Source organism: Bos mutus, chromosome 3 (genome assembly GCF_027580195.1).
Source record: "Bos mutus isolate GX-2022 chromosome 3, NWIPB_WYAK_1.1, whole genome shotgun sequence".
Taxonomy (NCBI): Eukaryota; Metazoa; Chordata; class Mammalia; order Artiodactyla; family Bovidae; genus Bos; species Bos mutus.
This window is the reverse complement of record NC_091619.1, coordinates 21,429,299-21,453,690: the sequence shown is the minus strand read 5'-3', so window position 1 is coordinate 21,453,690 and position 24,392 is coordinate 21,429,299. Positions and strand designations below refer to the sequence as shown.

At 40.3% G+C, this 24,392-nt stretch overlaps 1 protein-coding gene across 8 annotated transcripts in view; it reads left to right on the top strand.

Moving 5' to 3' along the window:
• The window catches only part of PDE4DIPP2 (PDE4DIP), a 238,182-nt gene that overhangs the window by 58,970 nt on the left and 154,820 nt on the right, over positions 1–24,392 (top strand). For all 8 annotated transcript variants that reach the window (XM_070367402.1, XM_070367396.1, XM_070367387.1 and 5 more), the window contains exon 3: positions 2,756–2,901. In XM_070367402.1, the coding sequence (XP_070223503.1) occupies positions 2,756–2,901 (146 nt within the window). The remainder of the gene's footprint in view (positions 1–2,755; positions 2,902–24,392) is intronic.

The window sequence follows — 24,392 nt, the reverse complement described above, 5'->3', positions numbered from 1 at the left end:
CAGGCAAGGTTATAGGCTATTGAAAGATACCATTAAGAACAGGGCCACCTAAAGACACACTTGATAATATATTATTTTTACAGAAATGAAAAGATACTGTACAATGTCCAGTTTAAAACCAAACCATATAGCCTTATATTTCATTTTTTAAAAAATCAGTGATGTAATGAGTAGTTATGAGTAGTTGAATACTTCTAAACCAGAAAATAAAACTGCACTGGAACCACCCTATTTATCATCTTTATTTCTTCTTCATTTTTCCCTTCATTGTCATCTTCCTTTAAAAAAATACTTTTTGTATTCTTTTTACTTCTTTTTTAGAAACAGGGAATTCCCTTTTCTTAAATTAAAAAAAAAATTCTGAGAAGTTGATTGAAGTATCTGGGGACATTTTCTTGCATTTCTTCTAGCAAGTTTGCAGAAAGAGAAAGTGGGAAGAAGGGAGGGAAGCGTGTACTCTCCCATCCCAGAGGTTGCCTTTTCTTTCTATTGATGGTTTCTTTTGCTGAACAGAAGCCTTTTAGTTTACTGTAGTCCTACTTGGTTTTTTTGTTTTGTTTTTGGTGCCCATGCATACATGGTCCATTAATTTTCAACAAGAGAGACAAGCATGTACAAGGGAGGAAGGAAGGAAGAAGAAAAGGAAAAGGGGGAAAAAGAAAGGAAAGAAAAAGAGCATATGGTGGCATTATTGCCTCTTGGCCCCTTCAGATGGGGCCGCATGTCTGTGTGTAGCTAACTCTCTCTCAGTGGGCCTGGAGTCACCCAGAGCCCATTTCACTGTCGCTCGAACTGACAGTCTCTGTAGAGCTCAGTGTGTTGTGACGTCTGCCATTCTTTCTGATTAAATAAGTTCAGTAATAAAGGCTCACTGCTTCTTACTGTCAGTCAAGAAAAGATGTGTTTTTCTGTCTTCAATCTGAGTCTACAACCCCAAGCCTGCCTTAGTCGGAGGTCATCTGTGTACTGTGCTTGAAGGAAGCCCCGATTTCTTATTCTCCACAGTGTTACTTCTTCAAGGCAGGCATAGGGTTGGTAGCAGCCTAGCCTTCATGAACTTCTCCCAGGCGAGTGCTTACACTGGTTAATGGAAAGATTGTGTCTCTGTCCCTTTGCCTGTTTTTCCCTTTCAGGCCTGTTACAGTCCCCTTTGCTGCTAAAATAACATGATGTTAACATGCTGTTAGAAAGGTTGAACGGAAGGGACGTGATATTGGTTCTGCCTCTTTTTAGCAGTGTGCATGCATTCTTGAGTGCTAAGTTGCTTCAGTCATGTCCAACTCTGTGCAACTCTATGGACTGTAGCCTGCCAGGACCCAATGTCCATGGGATTCTCCAGCCAAGAATACTGGAGTGGGTTGCCATGCCCTCCTCCAGGGGATCTTTCCTACCCAGGGATCGAACCTGCATGTCTTATGTCTCCTGCATTGGCAGGAAGGTTCTTTACCACTTAGTGCCACCCTGGTCGTATTGGGGAAATTTTCTGAACCTTTATTTACTTATTAGTAAAATGGATGTAATAGTCACATCAGTCTATTTCAGTCTGTTTCACTGGTTGCAATAACTTTTTATTTATTATTTATTTTTGGCTGTGAGGTGTGTGGGATCTTAGTTCCCAGACCAGGGATCAAACTTGGGCCCCCTGCAGAGAAAGCAGAGTCCTAACCACTGGACCACCAGGGAATTCTCAGCAGTAATTTATAAATGAAATAATTCATATGAAACTATTTTGTAACACCTGTTACAGTGTTGGTTGTTACATTTGTTATTACTCCTATACTATAACCTGAAAGATTCTCTGTAAAGAGATTTGTAGAGATACTTCTTAGCTAGTAGCTTGATTTTTTTTTTTCAAATAAAGCTATTTCAGTTGTGTTTGGTTTCATGTGATGCACCACTCTGTTAGTGGCTTCAAACAGGGGTCAGCAAACTGCCACCCATGGGTCCAATTGCCGGTATTTGTAAATAAAGTTTTATCACAACACGGTCATGCTCATTCTCTATCATATTCTCTGCATCTGCTTTGAGCTACCAGGGCAGAGTTGAGTAGTTGTGACAGAGATCATGCCCGTGAGCCTACAGTATTTGCTGTCTGGCCCTGTAAGAAAAAGTTTGCCCACTCATGGCTTGAAACAACAATGATATATTATTTCTCACAATCCTGGATGTTGGGAAACTGGGCATTTCTTCTGTTGGTCTCACTTGAATTACTCAAACAGCTGCCATCCTCTGACAGCTTGACTGGGACTGAAGGTCTGAGACAGCTTTTCTCAGGTGCCTGGCAGTGGTGATTGGCATCCTATTCTCCCGGGACTTGGCCTTTATCCCCCAGGGAGGTAATCTGGGATTCTTCCCAGCATTGTGGTCATGGGGTTCTAAGAAGGCAAGAACAGAAATGCAAAGCCTCTCAAGGCCCAATCTGTGGAATTCATCCCAAAGTGGCATTTTCATCACCCGTCTCTAGGTCAAAGCAAGTTACTCAGCCAACTCAGATTCATGTGCTAGGGAAGTAGACTCCACTTTCTGATGGCAGGAGCAGGAACATCACCTTATAAAGGTGCATGGACATAAACCAGTGGGCTGCGCTCAGGACCACTGTTAATAAGATCTACTGTAGGCTACTTCACATGAACTGCTTCTGTGTGGCCTAGAATTGGTTCGTATTTTGCAGAAACCAAGTTCTGCTGGAACATGAAGGTTGGAATGATCATAATGCCACTATTAGATACAATTTTCTGTTCTGTTTCACTGGCAGCTTTTCTTAGTGACACCAAAGATCGAGGCCCTCCTCTGCAGTCACAGACCTGGAGAAGTGGTGACAAGATGCCCTTGGGGCATTCCTTGAGAGCATTTGAAAGACCTCTTCAGGTGCAAACCCAGGCCCTTCGAGACTTTGAGAAGGTAAGTCACATGGGTAGGAATCATTATTCCAGTTAGAAGGCATATGGGGATAGTGATGTCTTATGATAATATGACCAATAGTTTAGCTTGGATTATGAGTACTCTTTCCTCTTCATGGATCACAGCTTTGTCATTGGCAAAAGGGCTTGCATAACTCAAAGACGCTATGAGCCGTGCTATACAGGGCCACCTAAGACAGAAGGTCATAGCGAAGAAGTCTGACAAAATGTGATGCCCTGGAGGAGGGAATGGCAAGCCACTCCGGTATTCTTGCTTGGGGAACCCCACGGACAGTATGAAAAGGCAGAAAGATATAACACTGGAAGTTGAGTCCCCCAGTTCAGAGGGTGTCCAATATACTACTGGGGAAGAGTGGAGGGCAATTACTAACAGCTCCAGAAAGAAGGAAGTGGCTGGGCCAAAACAGAAAAGACGCCCAGTTGTGGATGTGTCTGGTGGTGAAAGTAAAGTCCGATGCTATAAAGAACATCTGAACGTGGATTACATAGGAACCTGGAATGTTAGGTCCATGAATCAAGGTAAATTGGACGTGTTTAAGTGAGATGGCAAGAGGGAACATTGACATCTTAGCAATCAGTGAACTAAAATGGATGGGAATGGGTGAATTTAATTCAGGTGACCATTTTATCTGTTACTGTGGGCAAGAATCTCTTAGAAGAAATGGAATAGCCCTCATAATCGACAAAGGAGTCTGATATGCAGTACTTGGGGTGGAGTCTCAAAAATGACAGGATGATCTCGATTTGTTTCTAAGGCAAACCATTCAAGATCACAGTAGTCCAAGTCTCTGTCGCATCCACTAATGATAAAGTCGAACAGTTCTATGAAGACCAACAAGACCCTATGGAACTAACACTAAAAAAAAAAAAAAACCAGTCCTTTTCATTACAGGGGATTGGAATGCAAAAGTAGGACGTCAAATGACACCTGGAGTAACTGGCAAGTTTAGCCTTGGAGTACAAAATGAAGCAGGGCAAAGGCTAACAGAGTTTTGCCAAGAGAACACACTGGTCATAGAAAATACCCCCTTCCAACAACAAAAGGGACAACTGTATACATGGACATCACCAGATAGTCAATACTGAAATCAGATCGATTATGTTCTTTGCAGTTGAAGATGGTGATGCTCTAAACAGTCAGCAAAAACAAGACTAGGAGATGACTGCGGCTCAGATCATGAGCTCCTTATTGCAAAATTCAGGCTTAAATTGAAGAAACTAGGGAAACCACTAGGCCATAAGGTATGACCTAAATCAAATCCCTTATGATTATACAGTGGAGGTAACAAATAGATTTAAGGGATTAGATCTGGCAGAGTGCTGAAAGAACTATGGATGGAGGTTTGTGACATTGTATAGAAGGCAGTGATCAAAACCATCTCAAAGAAAAAGTAATGCAAGAAGGCAAAGTGGTTGTCTGAGGAGGCCTTACAAATAGCTAAGGAAAGAAGAGAAGCAAAAGGCAAAGGAGAAAAGCAAAGATATACCCAACTGAATGCACAGTTCCAGAGAATAGCAAGGAGAGATACGAAAGCCTTTTATAATGAACAATTAAAGAAATAGAGGAAAACAATAGAGTGGGAAAGACTATAAATCTTTTCAAGAAAACTAGAGATATCAAGGGAATATTTCATGCAAGGATGGGCATAGTAAAGGACAGAAACAGTAAGAACCTAACAGAAGCAGAAGAGATTAAGAAGAGGTAGCAAGAATACACAGAAGAACTGTACCAGAAAGGTCTTAATGACTCAGATAACCACAATGGTGTGATCACTCACCTAGAGCTGGACATCCTACAGTGTGAAGTCAAGTGGGCCTTAGGAAGCATTACTGTGAACAAAGCTAGTAGAGGTGACGGAATTCCAGCTGAGCTATTTAAAATCCTAAGAGTTGATGCTGTGTAAATGCTGCACCCAATTATGTTAGCAAATTGGGAAAACTCAGCAGTGGCCACAGGACTGGAAAAGGTCAGTTTTCTTTCCAATCCCAAAGAAGGACAATGTCAAAGATTATTCAAACTACTATACAACTGCACTGATTCACATGCGAGCAAGGTTATACTCAAAGTCCTTCAAGCTAGGCTTCAACAGTATGTGAACCAAGAACTTCCAGATGTACAAGCTGGGTTTTGAAAAGGCAGAGGAACCAGAGATCAAATTGCCAACATTCCTTGGATCATAGGGAAAGCAACAGAATTCCAGAAAAACATCTACTTCTGCTTCGTTGACTATGCTAAAGACTTTGACTTTTGTGTTGAACACAACTAAACTGTGGAAAGTTCTTAAAGAGGTGGGAATACCAGAACACTTTACTCACCATGGACTGGTTCAAAATTGGGAGAGGAGTATGTCAACACTGTATATTGTCATTCTGCTTTTTCAACTTATATGCAGAGTACATACATCATGAGAAATGCTGGGCTGGATGAATCACAAGCTGGAATCAAGATTGCTGGGAGAAATATAAATAACCTCAGATATGCAGATGATACCACTTTAATGGCAGAAAGTGAAGAGAAACTAATGAGCCTATTGATGAGGGTGAAAGAGGATACTGAAAAAGCTGGCTTGAAACTCAACATTTAAAAAACTAAGATCATGGCATCTGGTCCCATCATTTCATAACAAATAGATGAGGAAAAAGTGGAAGCAGTGACAGATTTTATTTTCTTGGGCTCCAGAATCACTGTGGATGGTGACTGCAGCCATGAAATTCAAAGATGCTTGCTCCTTGGAAGAAAATCTATGACAAACCTAGACAGCATATTAAAAAAGCAGAGACATCACTTTGCCAACAAACGTGCGTGTAGCCAAAACTATGGTTTCTCCAGTAGTCACGTACGGATGTGAATGTTGGAACATAAAGAAGTCTGAGACCTGAAGAATTGATGCATTTGAATTGTGGTGCTGGAGAAGACTCTTGAGAGTCCCTTGGATGGCAAGGATGTAAAACCAATCTTAAAGGAAACCAACCCTGAATATTGGAAGGACTGATGCTGAAACTAAAGCTCCAATAATTTGGTTTCTGATTCGAAGAGCTGACTCATTGGAAAAGACCCTGATGTTGAGAAGGATTGAAGGCAGAAAGAGAAGGGGACAGAGGATGAGATGGTTAAATAGCATCACCAATTCAATGGTCAGGAATTTGAGCAAATTCCAGGAGATAGTGGACAGTGGATCCTAGAATGCTTCAGTCCATGGGCTGGCAAAGAATTGGACATGACTTAGTGACTGAACAACGACAGCATGAGTATTCTTATCATAATGGTGTCTCTTTTAAGAGCATTTATCCCAATAAGCTTATGCACTGTTAACTATGTACTGAGCACTGTGGTTCATGAGCTATCACCCGTACCACTGATTCTGTCTTATCATTTTTATCCCTGGATTACTTCTCAGATAAATTTAGGGAGTTTAAATGGCACCCTGAGAATCTGTAGCTTGGCTGTACTGAGCCCAAGAGATCTAGTCAATTGGTTAGCATTACATTCTCTGTTGCTGGCTTGGAGCACTCTGGGTATCTGGATACTGTTTGCACCACGAGTTGGCTCAACCACAGCTGTTTGCTTCTCAACAAGAATCTGGCATTGTTGCTTGAAACTCCTGATTTAACTCTTGAAGTGCTCTGCATCTTGATAGGGTTATCCTTAGTGTTGTGTTAGTTGCTCAGTCATCTCTGACTCTTTGCGACCCCATGGACTATGGCCTGCCAGGCTCCTCTGTCCATGGAATTCTCCAGGCAGGAATACTGGAGTGGGTTGCCATTCCCTTCTCCAGGGGATCTTCCTGACCTAGGGTTCGAAGCCAGGTCTCCTGCATTGCAGGCAGATTCTTTACAATCTGAGTCACCAAGGAAGCATGGCCAAAAACAAAATTACTGACAATGTAACACACGCCGCCAGCTTCCTGTACCCTGGCTTGATCCAAGGAAGTCTGCACAAGAGAACCTATCTATTGGAATTTGCAGGTGGCTCAGTGGTAAAGAACCTGCCTGCCAGTGCTAGGGACCTGAGATGCAGGTTGGATCCTTGGGTTGGGAAAATCCCCTGGAGAAGGAAATGGCAACCTACTCCAGTGTTCTTGTCTGGAGAATCCCATGGACAGAGGAGCTTGGAGGGCTACAGTCCATAGGTTTGAAAAGAGTAGGACAGGACTTATCGACTGAGCACAGCACTGGAATTTGTATGACCTGGAAAGAGCACCCAGGATTTCTCACATCCCTGTGAGCTAAAAAAGGAAAAAGCTCTCTGATGCCCCCTGGGGGTTACCCAGGAATTGGGACACACAGGAATATTGTGTAAAAATTGCCCCGAGATATGTGGGTTTCTTTCATTCTTGAGTGGATAGCTTTTGATATAAAATAATAAACATTCCATTTCAAAAAAGGGTTGCTAAAGCAGTATTGACATGAATTTACCCCCCTCTTTTCTCAATGTGTAAATAGAAATGTTTCACTAGGACCTAATATACGAGACATTCCTGTGAATAAAGAATATGTTCCTTATAATGTGTGCCTGAGAATTGAAACAGCCTACCCTTGGTTTTTTTTCTTTCCCTTTTTGCTCAGAGTTGTTATGGTTACTGTTCTTTTTTTTTTTTAAAAAAAGACAGAGTTTGCAGGAATATTAAATGGCTTTTGAGGACCAAACCTCTGAACAGCTGTGGTGCTCTGGTGGTGGGAGTGGGAGTGGTACCATCCAACCCCTTCCTCTTTGTTCGCCTTTTGCATCTGCTGCAGTGCAGAAAGGGTGAGCAGAGCTGTGTGTGTGTGTTCTGTGCATGTTAAATTGCTTCAGTCGTGTCTGACTCTTTGCGACCATATGGACTATAGCCCCCCAGGCTCCTCTGTCCAAGGGATTCTCCAGGCAAGAATACTGGAGTGGGTTGCCATGCCCTCCTCCAGGGGATCGAACCAGCGTCTCTTACGTCTCCTGCATTGGCAGGTGGGTTCTTTACCACTAGCGCAACCTGCAGCACCTCTCAAAGCTGTGTGGGTGCTCTCTGAAAGGCAGTCTGCCTGCATGTGCCTTGGGGTTGAGTGGTGATTTGGCCTGTAGAAATGAAGGATGTCACTTCCACTGATAGGATGGATGGCCGGATGCTGTGAGAGAGGACAAAATAATAGGCTGAGCTGGTTGATGAGCAGGGGTCAACTGACTTTCAGCTGTGGAGTCCTAAGTCTTTTTCTCTTAGCATTCAGGTCTAATATTGCTGATTAGTCTTTACTGCTCAATGCTGGGAACCACTGACAGAAGTCAAGCTAGGATATAGTTGTTGTTTTTCAGTCACTAAGTCATGTCTGACTCCTTGTGACCCCATGGACTGTAGTTCGCCAGGCTCCTCTGTCCTCCACTATCTCTTGGAGTTTGTTCAGATTCATGTCCATTGAGTCAGTGATGCTATCTAACCATCTCATGCTCTGCTGCCCTCTTCTCCTTTTGCATTCAGTCTTTCCCAGCATTAGAGTCTTTTCCAATAAGTCAGCTCTTTACATCAGGTGGCCAAAGTGTTGGAGCACTTGATGCAAAGATGAAGAGAAAAGGCCAGTAAGAGATATATCTTAAATATCTCTCCTCTACGTATCAAGCACTAAGTAAATAACAGAAAGGCTACAACATACATACTTGTCAGAAAGGTCATTGTCAGTAAACCAAGCTGTGTCCTGCTCACAGGTCTGTTCATTCTTACATCCATTCATCCATCCATCCATTCTGTAGACTTTGAATGATAGCACCTGCTGTATGAAGAATCTCCATGTAAGGATTTGAAATTTAGAGGAGAAATTAGTTAGAAAAGAAGTGTAGGAGGGAGAGGGACACATTCCAGTGTTCTACCCTAAAACTCTAAATAACATGATATTTCTCTAAAGTTTAAATCATGCATTCAGTAGCCTTGGGATAAAAATTGAGAGCTATACTTGGAAAGGGGAGAGGGGAAAGGGAAATACTAATGTTGAATGTTTTGTGCCAGAGAAGGGTCGGCTCCTTCAGAGCATGAAGCAAACATCCAGGGGATACAGGCCTGGGCTGAGCTGTCAGGAATCCATCTGTCTTAGTCCACTCAGGCTGCTATAACTGAGACTGGGCAGCTTACAAATAACAAAACTTTATTTCTCACAGTCTTGAAGGCTGAAAGTCCAAGAATGGGGCACCAGCATGGTGGCTCAGATGATAAAGAATTCACCTGCCATGCAGGAGACTCAGGTTCGATCCCCAGATTGGGAAGATCCCCTGGAGAAGGGAATGGCAGCCCACTCCAGTACTCTTGCCTGGGGAATTCCATGGACAGAAGAGTCTGGTGGGCTACAGTCCATGAGGTTGCAAAGAATCTGACACGACTGAGCCACTAACACTTTCACTGTCATGGTTACCTTCTGGTGAGGTCCCTTTATTGGTTCATAGCTGATGCCTTCTCACTATTTTCTTACCTGGCAGAAGGCGTTAGAGATCTCTCTGAAGTTTCTTTTATAAGATACTAATCCCAAAGGCCTATTTCCTAATACAGTACTATTGTCCACAAGGAGTAGGATTTCAGCATATGAATTAGGGGGCTTGTGCATTCAGACCATGACACCATCCTGACTTCAGTTATCCTGCAACAAACACTTGACCATTGTAAATAAAATGCCATTTATATCCTTAGTTATAATCTACTAGGAAGTACAGACATGGCATTAAGTATAATACAAGGTGTCCTTATCATAAGATAAGGACAGTGTACTCTGAGATCTTGAGAGAGAATGTTTAATTTTATTAAAGGACAGAGAAGGGTGGCCAGTCAGAGGACACATCTCCTGGGGGCTGCACATTGAGTGAGGTCTTAAAATCCAAATTAGATTTTTACCAATCAGAGGAGATGATAATATTCCAGATGGAGGGGAAATTTGGGTGAAAGGAAGAGAAGTAGATTCATAAATAGACTGGGCTAGATGGATGCTATGGTCTGAATGTTTGTGTTCCCTCAAATTCATATGTTGAGATCCAGACCCCTAGAGATGATGGCACTGGGAGGTGGGGCCTTTGGAAGGTGCTTAAGTCATGACGGGGGAGCACTCATGGATGAGATTAGTCCCTATAAAAGAGGCTCCAATTATACTGAATTATAATTATCAGAAATATAAAAGATACAAATGTATGATACAGTAATATATGTGCTTCTTTGTTAATCTTTAAATAACAATGTCTACCAGCATACCTAATAATTAAACTTAAGTAATGGTGGGTATTAAATGTCATTTTGAGATCTACAACAATAGTAATGCATCATGAAAATATCTTCAATTTCTGTAGAAACAGTCTCTGCCACTGCTGTCCACATTCATAATGGAAGAAAACATGTAAATAAAGATCTCACTTTTCGCACTAAAAAAAAAAAAATGCTCCAGAGAGATCCCTAGCCCCTTCCACCATGGAGAATACAAGGAGACATCTGTGACCCAGAAGAGAACCCTCCCCTGGCCAGGCTGTAACCATGATCTTAGACAGCTAGGCTCCAGAACTGTGAGAAATAAACTTCAGTTGTTTACAAGCTGCCTAGTCTGTGGGATTTCCCTAAAGCAGCCTGAACAGACTTAGTCAAGGGAGGTAAAGAAGGAGACTTGGAGCAAGGAAAGAAGTAATAGTAAAGGTACTTAATCAGTAAAAAATAATTGATCAGTAATATGATGGCTTCTGAAATATTTGTTGATGTAGGAAATTCTAGGGGAAAGAGGCTTTGATTCCAGAGTAAGCAATAATAAACTAAAAATGTAAATACTGGTACATTATGGAAAATACATCATTGGTCAATTAATGAGTGGAAGTGACAGCATCTTTCTTCAATATGTTGATGCAGGAAGAAGGGGCAAAGGGAACAGAGCTTCCAAGATACCATTTCTTCCCTTTTCTTGCATTCTCTGTCCCCGACCAACAGTATGAGTGGGTAGAGAAGGATGGTCAGGGCGAGGGGGTCAGAAACAGTGACACAGGTAAGCCTATTCAACTTTACTTTGGTAGGTGTAAATTAACAGGTGTTGTTTCCTATGGTAAAAAGAGTTTTGCTTAGTATATATGCTTCATTTGTACTTTTTGAATGAGTGAGTTAATTTTAAACCTTGTCAACTTTGTTTTATTATTTTTTTAATATTTATTTATTCATTTATTTGACTGTGCCAGGACTTGGTTGCAGCACAAGGGATCTAGTTCCCTGACAGAGTCTTAGCCACTGGACCACCAGGAAGTCCCCATCAGATTTGTTGTAAAGACACTCCCCTCTCTGCCCCATTGCCAGAGGATACATTGATGGACTGGTTTCTGTTCTTTCCAGAACTGTAGATTTGAGAAGTGGGCTAAGTGCCCCTCAAAATAAATTGCCTTATTTTGTCTTTAAGCACCTACATGAAACAAGCATCATTGTCCCTATTTTTAAATGAGGGACCCAAAAAGCCCAGGACCAGATGGCTTCACAGCAGAATTCTACCAAAAATTTAGAGAAGAGCTAACACCTATCCTACTCAAACTCTTCCATAAAATTGCAGAGGAAGGTAAACTTCCAAACTCACTCTATGAGACCACCATCACCCTAATACCAAAACCAGACAAAGATGCCACAAAAAAGAAAACTACAGGCCAATATCACTGATGAACAAGATGCAAAAATCCTTAACAAAATCCTAGCAAACAGAATCCAACAACCTATTAAAAAGATCATACATCATGACCAAGTGGGCTTTATCCCAGGGATGCAAGGATTCTTCAATATTCACAAATCAATCAATGTGACACACCATATTAACAAATTGAAAGATTAAAAACCATATGATTATCTCAACAGATGCAGAGAAAGCCTTTGACAAAAGTGAACATCCATTTATGATAAAAACCCTCCAGAAAGTAGGCATAGAAAGAACATACCTCAACATAATAAAAGCCATATATGATAAACCCACAGCAAACATTATCCTCAAGGGTGAAAAATTGAAAGCATTTCTCCCAAAGTCAGGAAGAAGGCAAGGATGCCCACTCTCACCACTACTATTCAACATAGTTTTGGAAGTTTTAGCCACAGCAGTCAGAAAAGAAAAAGAAATAAAAGCAATCCAGATTGGAAAAGAAGAAGTAAAACTCTCACTGTTTGCAGATGACATGATCCTCTACATAGAAAACCCTAAAGATTCCACCAGAAAATTACTAGAGCTAATCAGTGAATATAGTAAAGTTGCAGGATATAAAATTAACACACAGAAATCCCTTGCATTCCTATACACTAACAATGAGCGAAGAGAAAGAGAAATTAAGGAAACAATTCCATTCACCATTGCAACGAAAAGAATAAAATACTTAGGAATAAATCTACCTAAAGAAACAAAAGATCTATATATGGAATATAAAACACTGATGAAAGAAATCAAAGAGGACACAAATAGATGGAGAAATATACCATGTTCATGGATCAGAAGAATCAATGTAGTGAAAATGAGTATACTACCCAAAGCAATCTATAGCTTCAGTGCAATCCCTATCAAGCTACCAACGGTATTTTTCATAGAACTAGAATAAATAATTTCACAATTTGTATGGAAAAAAAAAAAAAAAACCAAATAGCCAAAGCAATCTTGAGAAAGAAGAATGGAACTAGAGGAATCAACCTGCCTGACTTCAGGCTCTACTACAAAGCAACAGTCATCAAGACAGTGTGGTGCTGGCACAAAGACAGAAACATAGATCAGTGGAACAAAATAGAAAGCCCAGAGATAAATCCACGCACCTATGGACACCTTATCTTTGACAAAGGAGGCAAGAATATACAATGGAGAAAAGACAATCTCTTAACAAGTGGTGCTTGGAAAACTGGTCAATCACTTGAAAAAGAATGAAACTAGAACACTTTCTAACACTGTACACAAAAATAAACTCAAAATGGATTAAAGATCTAAATGTAAGACCAGAAACTGTAAAACTCCTAGAGGAAAACATAGGCAAAACACTCTCTGATGTAAATCATAGCAGGATCCTCTATGACCCACCTCCCAGAGTAATAGAAATAAAAGCAAAAATAAACAAATGGGACCTAATTAAACTTAAAAGCTTTTGCACAATAAAGGAAACTATAAGCAAGGTGAAAAGACAGCCTTCCGAATGGGAGAAAATAATAGCAAACAAAGCAACTGACAAAGAATTAATCCCCAAAATATACAAGCAACTCCTGCAGCTTAATTTCAGAAAAATAAGCGACCTAAACAAAAATGGCTCAAAGAACTAAACAGACATTTCTTCAAAGACAACATACAGATGGCTAACAAATACATGAAAAGATGCTCAACATCACTCATGATCAGAGAAATGCAAATCAAAACCACAATGAGGTACCATCTCAGGCCAGTCAAAATGGCTGCTATCAAAAAGTCTATAAACAATAAATGTTGGAGAAGGTGCAGAGAAAAAGGAACCCTCATACACTGTTGGTGGGAATGCAAACTAGTACAGCCACTATGGAGAACAGTGTGGAGATTCCTTTAAAAACTGGAAATAGAACTGCCAGCAATCCCACCGCTGGGCATACACACCAAGGAAACCAGAATTGAAAGAGGCACATGTACCCCAGTGTTCATCGTAGCACTGTTTACAATACCCAGGACATGGAAGCAACCTAGATGTCCGTTGGCAGACGAATGGATAAGAAAGCCGTGGTACATATACACAATGGAATATTACTCAGCTATTAAAAAGAATGCATTTGAATCAGTTCTAATGAGGTGGATGAAACTGGAGCCTATTATATAGAGCGAAGTAAGTCAGAAAGAAAAATACCAATACAGTATATTAATGCATATATATGGAATTTAGAAAGATGGTAATGATAACCCTATATGCGAGACAGCAAAAGAGACACAGATGTAAAGAACAGACTTTTGGACTTTGTGGGAGAAGGCGAGGGTGGTATGATTTGAGAGAATAGCATTGAAACATGTATATTATCATATGTGAAATAGATCACCACTCCAGGTTTGATGCATGAGACAGGGTGCTCAGGGCTGGTGCACTGGGATGACCCTGAGTGATGGGATGGGGAGGGAGGTGGGGGGGAGGTTCAGGATGGGGAACACATGTACACCCATGTCTGATTCATGTGAATGTATGGCAAAAACCACCACAATATTGTAAAGTAATTAGCCTCCAATTAAAATGAAAAAAAAATAATTGAGGTACCCAGGACGCATAGAAATTGTGACTTTCAGAATCATAGAGTTTATATACCACATCCTGACAGGGGATTGGGTTATTTTACATAGTCATAAGTCAAATGGCCATAGTCATGTGTTGAGAAAAATTCATTCCTGTATGCTTTCTCACTGATCACAGCACCCAGCCCATCCCCAGCATCTCTGGAATGAGTGAGACTGGAGCAGCACATAGATAATACTAGCTAACCTGTGTTGATCACTTCCTGTGTGTGAAGTAGGGTTCTAAGTATCAATGTGTACAATATCATCTCATTTAATGCTCATGGCAACCCTCTGAAGAAAGCATGATCATCACCACAATTTATAGCTAAGGAAATAAAGGCACAGAGTAACAAAGGAACTTACCCAGTGTCTCATAATACACTGAGAATACTTGTCATTTGTTGTGACCTAAAACAGTAAGTACTTTCTGGTTGGTGATAATGAAAGTACTGGCTCATATGGGACTAGAGTCATGAACTCCTGCTATTTAGATGGGCACAGAGTGCAGTTTCGTCTTTCCCAGGTACATTGTAAATCCATTTTATCTCCCAATATTCTCCATCAGTTCAGTTCAGTTCAGTCACTCAGTCATGTCCAACTCTTTGCAACCCCATGAACCACAGCACGCCAGGCCTCCCTGTCCATCACCAACTCCTGGAATCTACCTAAATTCATGTCCATTGAGTCAGTGATGCATCCAACCATCTCATCCTCTGTTGTCCCCTTCTCCTCCTGCCTTCAATCTTTCCCAACATCAGGGTCTTTTCAAAAGAGTCAGCTCTTTGCATCAGGTGGCCAAAATATTGGAGTTTCAGCTTCAACATCAGTCCTTCCAATGAACACCCAGGACTGATTTCTCTATCATATGCTTTCTATTCCGTAATTTTGAACTGCTTGCAATTAAAAGCTGTTTCATACTTCCCAGTCTTTGTTCCAGCTATTTCCTCTGCCTAGAATACCTTTTCTCTCCTATTCTTTACCTGGTTAAAGCCTGCTTATCCTTCAAGTTTTAGTTCAGGGCCTGTTTTTTCTTTGTTTGTCTTTAGGATGCCTACCCTAATTCTCCAATCTCGAAGTATATACCTAGATTCTAGGCAGTTCAAGGGCAGAGAAACCTCTTGTTCATCTTTTTATAGTCTCTAGAACTTAGCATAATCAGAGTACACAGTTAGGGCTCAGTAGATGTTCATCAACTAAGCTAAACTTGTTGAAAAGTGTTGACATTGTATTTGTATTCCCCTGGCCTCTGCTTCAGTATTCACTGAGTAATAAAAGAATTCTGAGGAGGGTATAGGCAAAAGAGTCGGACACAACTTAGCAACTAAACAATAACAAGACACTTTTTAGACACTTAACGTATTTTATTTCAGCTCTTCTTCAGTTCCTTTTCCTAACTTATGAGATAGATATTATAGTACATTCATTATATGAGTGAGGAGACCAAGACTCAAAGAACTCCATGAAAGGTATATAGGTATAAAGTGGCAGAGCCAAGGTAATGCCAAGAGTCAAGGTTCTTGGGGAAATGAAAGGACTATTCAGAAGGAGAGGTTACATTAGTGAAATGTGTGCAGTTTGGTTTTATGCAGAGAATTAAATGTCAAATGCTACAGGAAAGCCATGGAGGTAGTGGATATCTGTGGTTTTAAGGTCTAGAGGAGGTCTCCACTGCCCTCCCCTGTTTACACATTCTCTAATAACGTTGTCTTTAACATGAAAATGCCAGCTAGACCAGCTGCAATGTTTGCTTAATTATAGTCTGAAGCTAGCTTTTCCAGGCAGTCTGAATCCAACCACAGTGAGTCAGCCTGTTGAGGCCCCACCCATCCTGGCAGATTTTTCCATTTGGGTCTTGAAGTCTGGTGTGAAGGTGGGGATGAGTCCTAAAAGGAACTTTTCTACCTTCATGGAGATCTGAGTTACCACATCCTGGGTTTCGTGTTCTAGTTTAAGTGAATCTGGGTCATGTCACTTCTGCCTTTAGGTCAAGCCATTTCAAGTGCTTCTTGAGTTTCTCTGTAATTATACCCTTGGAAAATGAATGCTACTGGTTAAGTGCATTTTCTTTTTTTCTTGTTTAAATTTTTAAATGGCATTTATCTTCCTCAAACTACAGTGCCCCAGGCATACTGGTATTCATTTGACTACTGTCTTGAGACTTTCACAGAGTTATTAGATGAGACGGGAAGGAGAGTAAATCCTAACGTTTTGGCAGTCATAAGCACAGAATATTTTTCTTCTTGTTAAACATGACTTTTCAGAGGGATTCCACACAGTCATCCCACAAAACTTGGGCAACTTTCATTCCTAAGCAACATTGCCAAAAATAGGCATCAAATGAATCATTTTTTTCTTAGGAACTATAAATAAAAAGAATGACTCTTAGTGCTGTAGATGATGCAGACATGTATATGAGTTACCATTCTCAGAGAGTATACACTCTAATTAGGGACATAAGAAATTTAAATTACACGAAATTTAACTTAAATAACATCTAAGGGAACAGAATTTCCTGGTGGCTCAGATGGTAAAGAATCTGCCTACACTGCAGGAAACCTGGGTTCAATCCCTGAGTTGGGAAGATCCCTTGGAGAAGGGAATGAGAACCCACTTCAGTATTCTTGCCTGGAGAATTCCATGGACAGAGGAGCCTGGTGGGGTCCATAGTCTGTGGGGTCACAAAGAGTCAGACACAACTAAGCGACTAATGCTAACACACACATACGCATGTAACAGAGCATCATAGAGCAATATACTGGCTTGGAAGGATGTCTGTAATAACAATTACAAATTTAAGAATAAACAACAACAACAATTTGAGTATTACATAAAATAAGATCTCATTTAAATTTTTTTCATTTTTATACAATTTTTAAATTTCCATTATTCCCATTATTAAAAATATTGGCTATTTTCTCTATTTTGTACAATACATCCTTGAGCCTATCTTACACCCAACAGTTTGTATCTCTCACTCCCTCACCCCCATATTGTCCTTCTCTCCCCACTGATAACTACTAGTTTGTTCTCTATATCTGTGAGTCTCCTTGTGTTGTTTTATATTTACTAGTTTGTTGTATTTTTTAGATTCCACATAGAAGTGATATCATAGTATTTATAAGATCTCATTTTTGAGGGAGAAAAAAATAGAAATGTCCGAAAGGACATATACCAAAATATTTAAAGTGATTAGGTCTGAGTGAGAGGATTAGCCATGCTTTTTGTCTTCTTTAGTACTTTTTGTATTATCTAAATTTTGTGTGTTCACTTTATTTGTCTAATTATTCAACAAATATTTCTAAAATGCTTACTATATACAGCATAGTGTCTTAAGCACTGCAGATACAGTAATGGATATGCTGACATGGTTCCTGCTCTTACAGAGCTTACAGATTAGTCAATTACAACAAAATTTAATCATCACAATGCTGTGGAAACACTCAGGAGGGGCCGTTACCCAGACTTTAGGATCAGATAGGCTTTCTTTGGGCTTCCCTGGTGGCTCGATGGTAAAGAATCCACCCTCAAAGCAGGAGATGCAGTTTTAATCCCTGGGTCAGTAAGATCCCCTGGAGGAAGGCATGGCAACTCACTCCAGTATTCTTGCCTGGAGAATCCCCATGGACAAAGGAGCCTGGAGGGCTACAGTCTATAGGGTGGCAAAGAGTCGGGCATGACTAAAGTGATTGAACATGCATGCATGCAGGCTTCCTTTAGTAGTGCTTTCCAGGTGGCACCAGTGGTAAAGAACCTACCTGCCAATGCAGGAGACGTAAGAGACGCAGGTTCAAACCCTGGGTCGGGAAGATCTCCTGGAGGAGAGCATGGCAACCCACTCCAGTATCCTTGCCTGGAGAATTCCATGGACAGGGGCCTGGCGGGCCATAGTCCATGGGGTCGCACAGAGTCAGACATGACTGAATCAACTTAGCATCACGCAGGCTTCCTTTAGTAGGTAATATCTAAATCAAGTCCTTAGGGGCTAGTTGGAGATAGTGAAGTCAAAGCTGAGTGGAAATTGAAGAGGAATGACTTTGCAGGCTTACATTGCTACCCATGAAAAGTTCTGGAGGCAGCAGAGAGCAAGTTCAGAAACAGAAGGCTTTTTGTCGTAGCGGAAGCACTAGAGTGTTGACTGGAGTTCAAGTTGGTTTTATCTCCCCCTCTTTACTCTGAACTTAAGGTCAAAGCCTTATTGTTACAGCCATGGTTGTTCATGGTATCACTTTGAACTCAATTCTTATGCCTAGAGAAAGTCTTAACTGTGTGTTTAAAATCACCTTCTTTGCTAGGGAAGAATGGAGAAAGAATTAATGAAAATTTAGAAAAGTAAATGGGGCTATAAATTTACACATTCCCCCTGACCTGAATATGAAAAGCTCAGCAAACAATCTTTCTGAGTCCAACCAGTTGTAAACAAGCAAAAGTAATTCCTGCTGGTGTTGGTCAGGCCAAACTGCAGGAGAATCTAGTTTGGAGTCTAGTTCTTGGAGCTCCCAGCATCAGTGCAGCACAACTGTTGTTTTGGCATGGAGCTCATTTAACTGTCTCTGACAGCACTATTTCTGGCTGGGCCATTTATTTTTGGTGACCAGGGAAGTTGTTATTTGTTTTGTTTTGTTTTTATATAGTTGGTAGTGCTGTAATGTGATGATGACGACACTGTGTTATTCCAGGATTGGAGGTGATATGGGTATGTATCCATGGTGGGGGAAAACAGCAGAGACTTCACTGGAACCCCTGTCCTAACTACACAATGACATTGCCTAAGACAGGGTTTATTTATCGACCTGATGTAACAGCTCTGTTGTTAGCTGTCCTACCATCAGGCCAGTTATTTCAAGAAAAGGTTGTGTAGAGGATGGGTATTTGTATGCTTCTGGGTTTAAGGGGGAAAAAAAATACAATGATATTGTTAATATTTTGGCATTTAAAAAACTCTGAACTTCAGGAATTATGTTGAAATATCAGAAACAGAGTTTCAAAAGAACGATTTATTTTGCAACCCAAAATAAAAAAAGCCACATGTTTGTAGAGTTCTCAGTCTGCTTTCTGAGGTAGGCATCAACAGCTGACTTCTGGAACACTGGACAGAAACCTTGTGTGGAGGTGAAAGACCAAGTTAATCAACTTTGATTGACATTTTCCTTATTAGAATGTTCTGCAGAAGTTATACATATTCTTCAGAGCAGCCTAATGAGTATGTTTCTCCTGTGTCAAAATATAAAGTGGACTGTGTGTTCTTTCTCTTTTAATGTAAGGATATAACAAAACTTTAATTTTTGATTGTTGACGTTATTCAGTCACTGAGTCATGTCCAAGTCTTGGCGACCCCATGGACTGCAGCACACCAGTCTTCCCTGTCCTTCACCGTCTCCCGAAGCCTGCTCAAACTCAAGTCCATTGAGTTGGTGATGCATCCAACCATCCCATCCTCTGTTGTCCCCTTCTCCTCTTGCCTTCAATATTTCCAGGCCTCGGGGTTTTTACTAATGAGTCAGCTCTTCGCATCAGGTGGCCAAAGTGTTGGAGCTTCAGCTTCAGCATCAGTCCTTCCAATGAATATTCAGGAGTGATTTCCTTTAGGATGGACTGGTTGGGTCTCCTTGCAGTCCAAGGGACTCTCAAGAGTCTTCTCTAACACCACAGTTCAAAAGCATCAATTCTTTGGTGCTCAGCCTTCTTTTGGTCCCACTCTCACATCTATACATGACCACTGGAAAAACATAGCCTTGACTATATGGACCTTTGTTGGCAAGGTAATGTCTCTGCTTTTTAATATGCTGTCTAGCTTTTCTTCCAAGGAGCAGGTATCTTTTAATTTCATGGCTGCAGTCACCATCGGCAGTGATTTTGGAGCCCAAGAAAATACACTGCTTTTGAATACCCTATCTAGGTGTATTGTAGCTTTTTTTCCAAGGAGCAAGTGTCTTTTAATTTCATGGCTGCAGTCACTGTCCACAGTGACTTTTGGAGGCCAAGTCTGTCACTGTTTCCATTGTTTCCTCATCTATTTGCCATGAAGTGATGAGACCGGATGCCATGATCTTAGTTTTTTGAATTCTGAGTTTTAAGGCAGCTTTTTCACTCTCCTCTTTCACTTTCATCAAGAGGCTCTTTAGTTCCTCTTAGTCTTCTGCCATAAGGGTGGTGTCATCTGCATATCTGAGATTATTGGTATTTCTCCTGGAAGTCTTGGTTCCTGTTTGTGCTTCATCCAGCCCGGCATTTCACATAATGTACTCTGCATATAAGTTAAATAAGCAAAGTGACAATATACAGCCTTGACGTACTTCTTTCCTGATATGCAACCAGTCTGTTGGTCCATGTCCAGTTCTAACTGTTGCTTCTTGACCTGCATACAGATTTCTCAGGAGGCAGGTAAGGTGGTCTGATATTCCCATCTCTTTCAGAATTTTCCACAGTTTATTGTGATCCACACAAAGGCTTTGGCATGCATAGTCAATGAAGCAGAAGTAGATGTTTTTCTGGAATTCTCTTGCCTTTTCTATGATCCAGTCAATGTTGACAATTTAATCTCTGGTTCCTCTGGATTTTCTAAATCCAGCTTGAACATCTGGAAGTTCTCAGTTCACATACTCTCGAAGCCTTGCTTGGAGAATTTGAGCATAACCTTGCTAGTGTGTGAAATGAGTGCAATTCTAACTTTTGATAGAACATAGTAACCCATGAGTATTTAATAGTGAGGGCCACTTAGAGTATACTTTATTTAGTCTTTATGTTAGGACCCCATAATCTAAGTAGGATTGATATACATTTAGAAATGGTCAGTTCTAAATCATTTGCTTTGAACTGAATTGAACTTGAATTGGATCTTTATCATAAAAGAATACTTTGTAAAGGTAAAGGACTGTACATGTTATTTCTCCCAGCTTTGGTTTTTTTTCTTCTTTTTTAAAATAACAGCTTTATTGATATATAATTTACATACCATAGGATTCACCCTTTTAAAGTGTACAGTTCCATGTCTTTTGTGTATTCAGTGAGCTGTGCAACAGTTCCCTCTATCTAGTTTCAGGATGTTTTCATCACTCCCCCTAAACCATCATACCCATTACTAGTCACTCCCTGTTCCCTATTTCCCCAGGCCCTGGAAACCACTCATCTAATTTCTCTATGTATTTGTCTAGTCTGAAAATTTTGTATAAATAGAATCATACAATATATGACTCTGTGCCTGGCTCATTTCACATTAGAATAATGTTTTCAAGGTTCATTCATGTTGTAGTCTCATGTCAGTAGTGTTCTATTATATGAATATACTAAACTGTGTATATTCAGTCTTCTCTTTTTGTATATTTGGGATGTTTCTGCTTTTTTTCACTATTGTGAATGATGCTTCTATGAACATTCATATACAAGATTTTACGTGGACATATGTGTCACTTCTCTTGGGTGTATACCTAGAAGTGGAATTTCTCGGTCACGTAGTTGCTGCTGCTGCTAAGTCGCTTCAGTTGTGTCTGACTCTGTGCGACCCCATAGACAGCAGCCCACCAGGATCCCCTGTCCCTGGGATTCTCCAGGCAAGAACACTGGAGCGGGTTGCCATTTCCTTCTCCAATGCATGAAAGTGAAAAGAGAAAGTGAAGTCGCTTAGTCGTGTCCGACTCTTAGTGACCCCATGGACTGCAGCCTACCAGGCTCCTCCTTCCATGGGATTTTCCAGGCAATAGTACTGGAGTGGGGTGCCATTGCCTTCTCTGGGTCATGTAGTTACCCCATATTTAATCCTTTGAGGACTAGCTTTGGTTTATTCATCTTGAAAAATGGAGAAAACTATGTTTCATAGAGGGTCAGGTAGTCAGATCCTCTGGGGTCACAGGAATATTCTTTATAAGGAAGGATACATTTTGAAAAGATGAAGGGACCTGGTGTAGAAGTAGACAGACCTTATTAGTCACATGGGGAGTCCTAGAGTCACAGGGGTCTCTAGTGTCATGATGAAGACCCTGAGTATGAAATACGGGTCAGCCTATGGGAAGTTGCAGTCTGTGCTCTTCCACTTTCTAGATAAGCTTACTTTCCTAGAGTGCAAAATGGATATAATAGATAACCCACTTACTTCACAGTGTTGTGGTGAAGGTAAATGAAATAATACATGTAATGGAAGTGTTTTGTGTATTGTCAAATCCCATACAAGTGATTGTTGTGAAGATAGTATAATTATATCGACTTAATTTTGGAATACAAGTCAAAGTCATTCAGAACAGCCCGAAATTAAACTTTTGTATTTCTTCAACTTAGATTTTATCCAAAAAGCATAGGGACTCACAGACACACAGATGTATTATAAATAAAATATTTATATGTGATACAAACCATCCTCCTTCTCCCTGCCACATCCCTGCTATCCCTACCCTCCAGTTCAAAACAAGTAGGGTTCTATTACTCTCCAGCCATTGGTGTGCCTTTCCCATAGGGCTGTTTTGAAAATATGATAGTTAGCAAAGTCTACTGAGGGTCATCCTTAGGTCCTAGTCGTCGTTGCTGATTTTATCTTGGAAGTATGTCTTTTATGCTCACTAATCTCCTCTTTCTCTTCCTGCACACAAGGCAACCAGAGCATTTAATCTGAACAGTTAGACTCCTGCTGCCTTTTAGGGCTCTGCCATGAGAGAGCTGGTGGGATGCTCTGAGATTCTTCAAAAAGTGACAGCTCTCTCATTGGTGCTGCCTTTGATAATATTGTTTCTATGAGAAAATAGGTTTCAGACTAGACCCTCAGGATAGCTAAGGACCTTAAAAGCTCTCCAGAACTAACTCCAAGCTAATGTGTGAAGATGATAGACAGGGAGGCCTGGAGTGCTGCAGTCCATGGGGTCGCAAAGAGTCGGACACAACTGAGCGACTGAACTGAATTGAACTGAATGTGTGAAGATTTTAACAATATCCCCAACAAGTGGTTCTTAAGTTTCAGTTGACTCCTTTTTGTGGCAGGAAATTTACTATCTCTCATAATGTTATACTAAGTAAATATTTGATGTATGAATGTATGGATGGAGGGTGGCAATAAGTTCATTACATCCAACTCCACTAGAGAATTTATCCTTATATCTAATTGAAAGCTGCCTTCAATTCCTAGTTTCTTTCCATCTAAAATAGTTTTTTAAAAAATAATGACTTTTCACAAAGAACAATAAAACATTTGAACATACAATAGAACAATAAAACAATAGAACATGCAAAAAACAAGAAAACATTTGCCCATGTATCCAATATCTAAATTTTAACATATATTATTTTTGCTAATATGGTACAGATATAATTGCAACACTCTTAATAACCTATGTGGATCCCATCTCCTGAATTTTTCCTACAGTTAATTACTGTTAAGTATTTTTCTTGAAGTCACACAAGTAGAAAATTGCAGAACTGAGATGTGAACCCAGATGTCCTTGGTTCAAAAGGCATTGCTTTTTCCACAATTCTGTGTTACCCCACCTAGATAAATATATATAATAGTGATAACATTTATCGCCAGTTTGTAAGTGGACAGCATTGATAAAATATCAAGGGTTACTTAAAAATGATTCTCCTGTTCCTCTGCTTACCATATTAACTTATTTAAGAATTTTTTTGTTTTCATGAAATGTAAAGATATGAATTATCACAGGTATCAAATTAGTGGAGTTTAAGTTGCAGAAGTTTTATTATATTTGAAAAGAATGTGCCAATTAAGATGATTAATCATTTTTAGTGAAGTGGAACTATATTTTTAGGAGAGGGATTGCTAAGACATTAATATGTCTTCAAGCATTTCCATTATAAGAACTGTCTGGGGGGTCTGAATATGATTAAGCAAATGTGAGGCTGAGTTTTTTTTTTAAAGGCTGACTTGACAGTTGGTTATGTTAATGGGGCATGACATACAACAGCTGGGTTGTAATCTCCTACTATTGTTGGCATTGACCGAGTTCTTAGTAAAGTCTTGTTTCCAGTCTGGTCTAATACATTAAGAAGCAGTGGGAAGGAGAAATTAAGAAAAGAGCGGGGGAGAGCCATTAAGGTTTGGAAAACATATTTTGAGGGAAGAGTACAGATTTTTGATGCACTATGTACAAAAGGAAGAACAAAGACAGAGGCATTGCCCCGTGTTCAAGAACCTGCATGTGCTTGTTTCCTTAGCAGTGCAAAGCTTATCCAAAGGTCTGAGAGACCTGAGTGAGAAAGTCTAGTGTGCAGCCCAGGTGTGTTTTTTGTTTGTTAAAGCCACAAAACACAAACAAGTAAAATAAAATATAAACA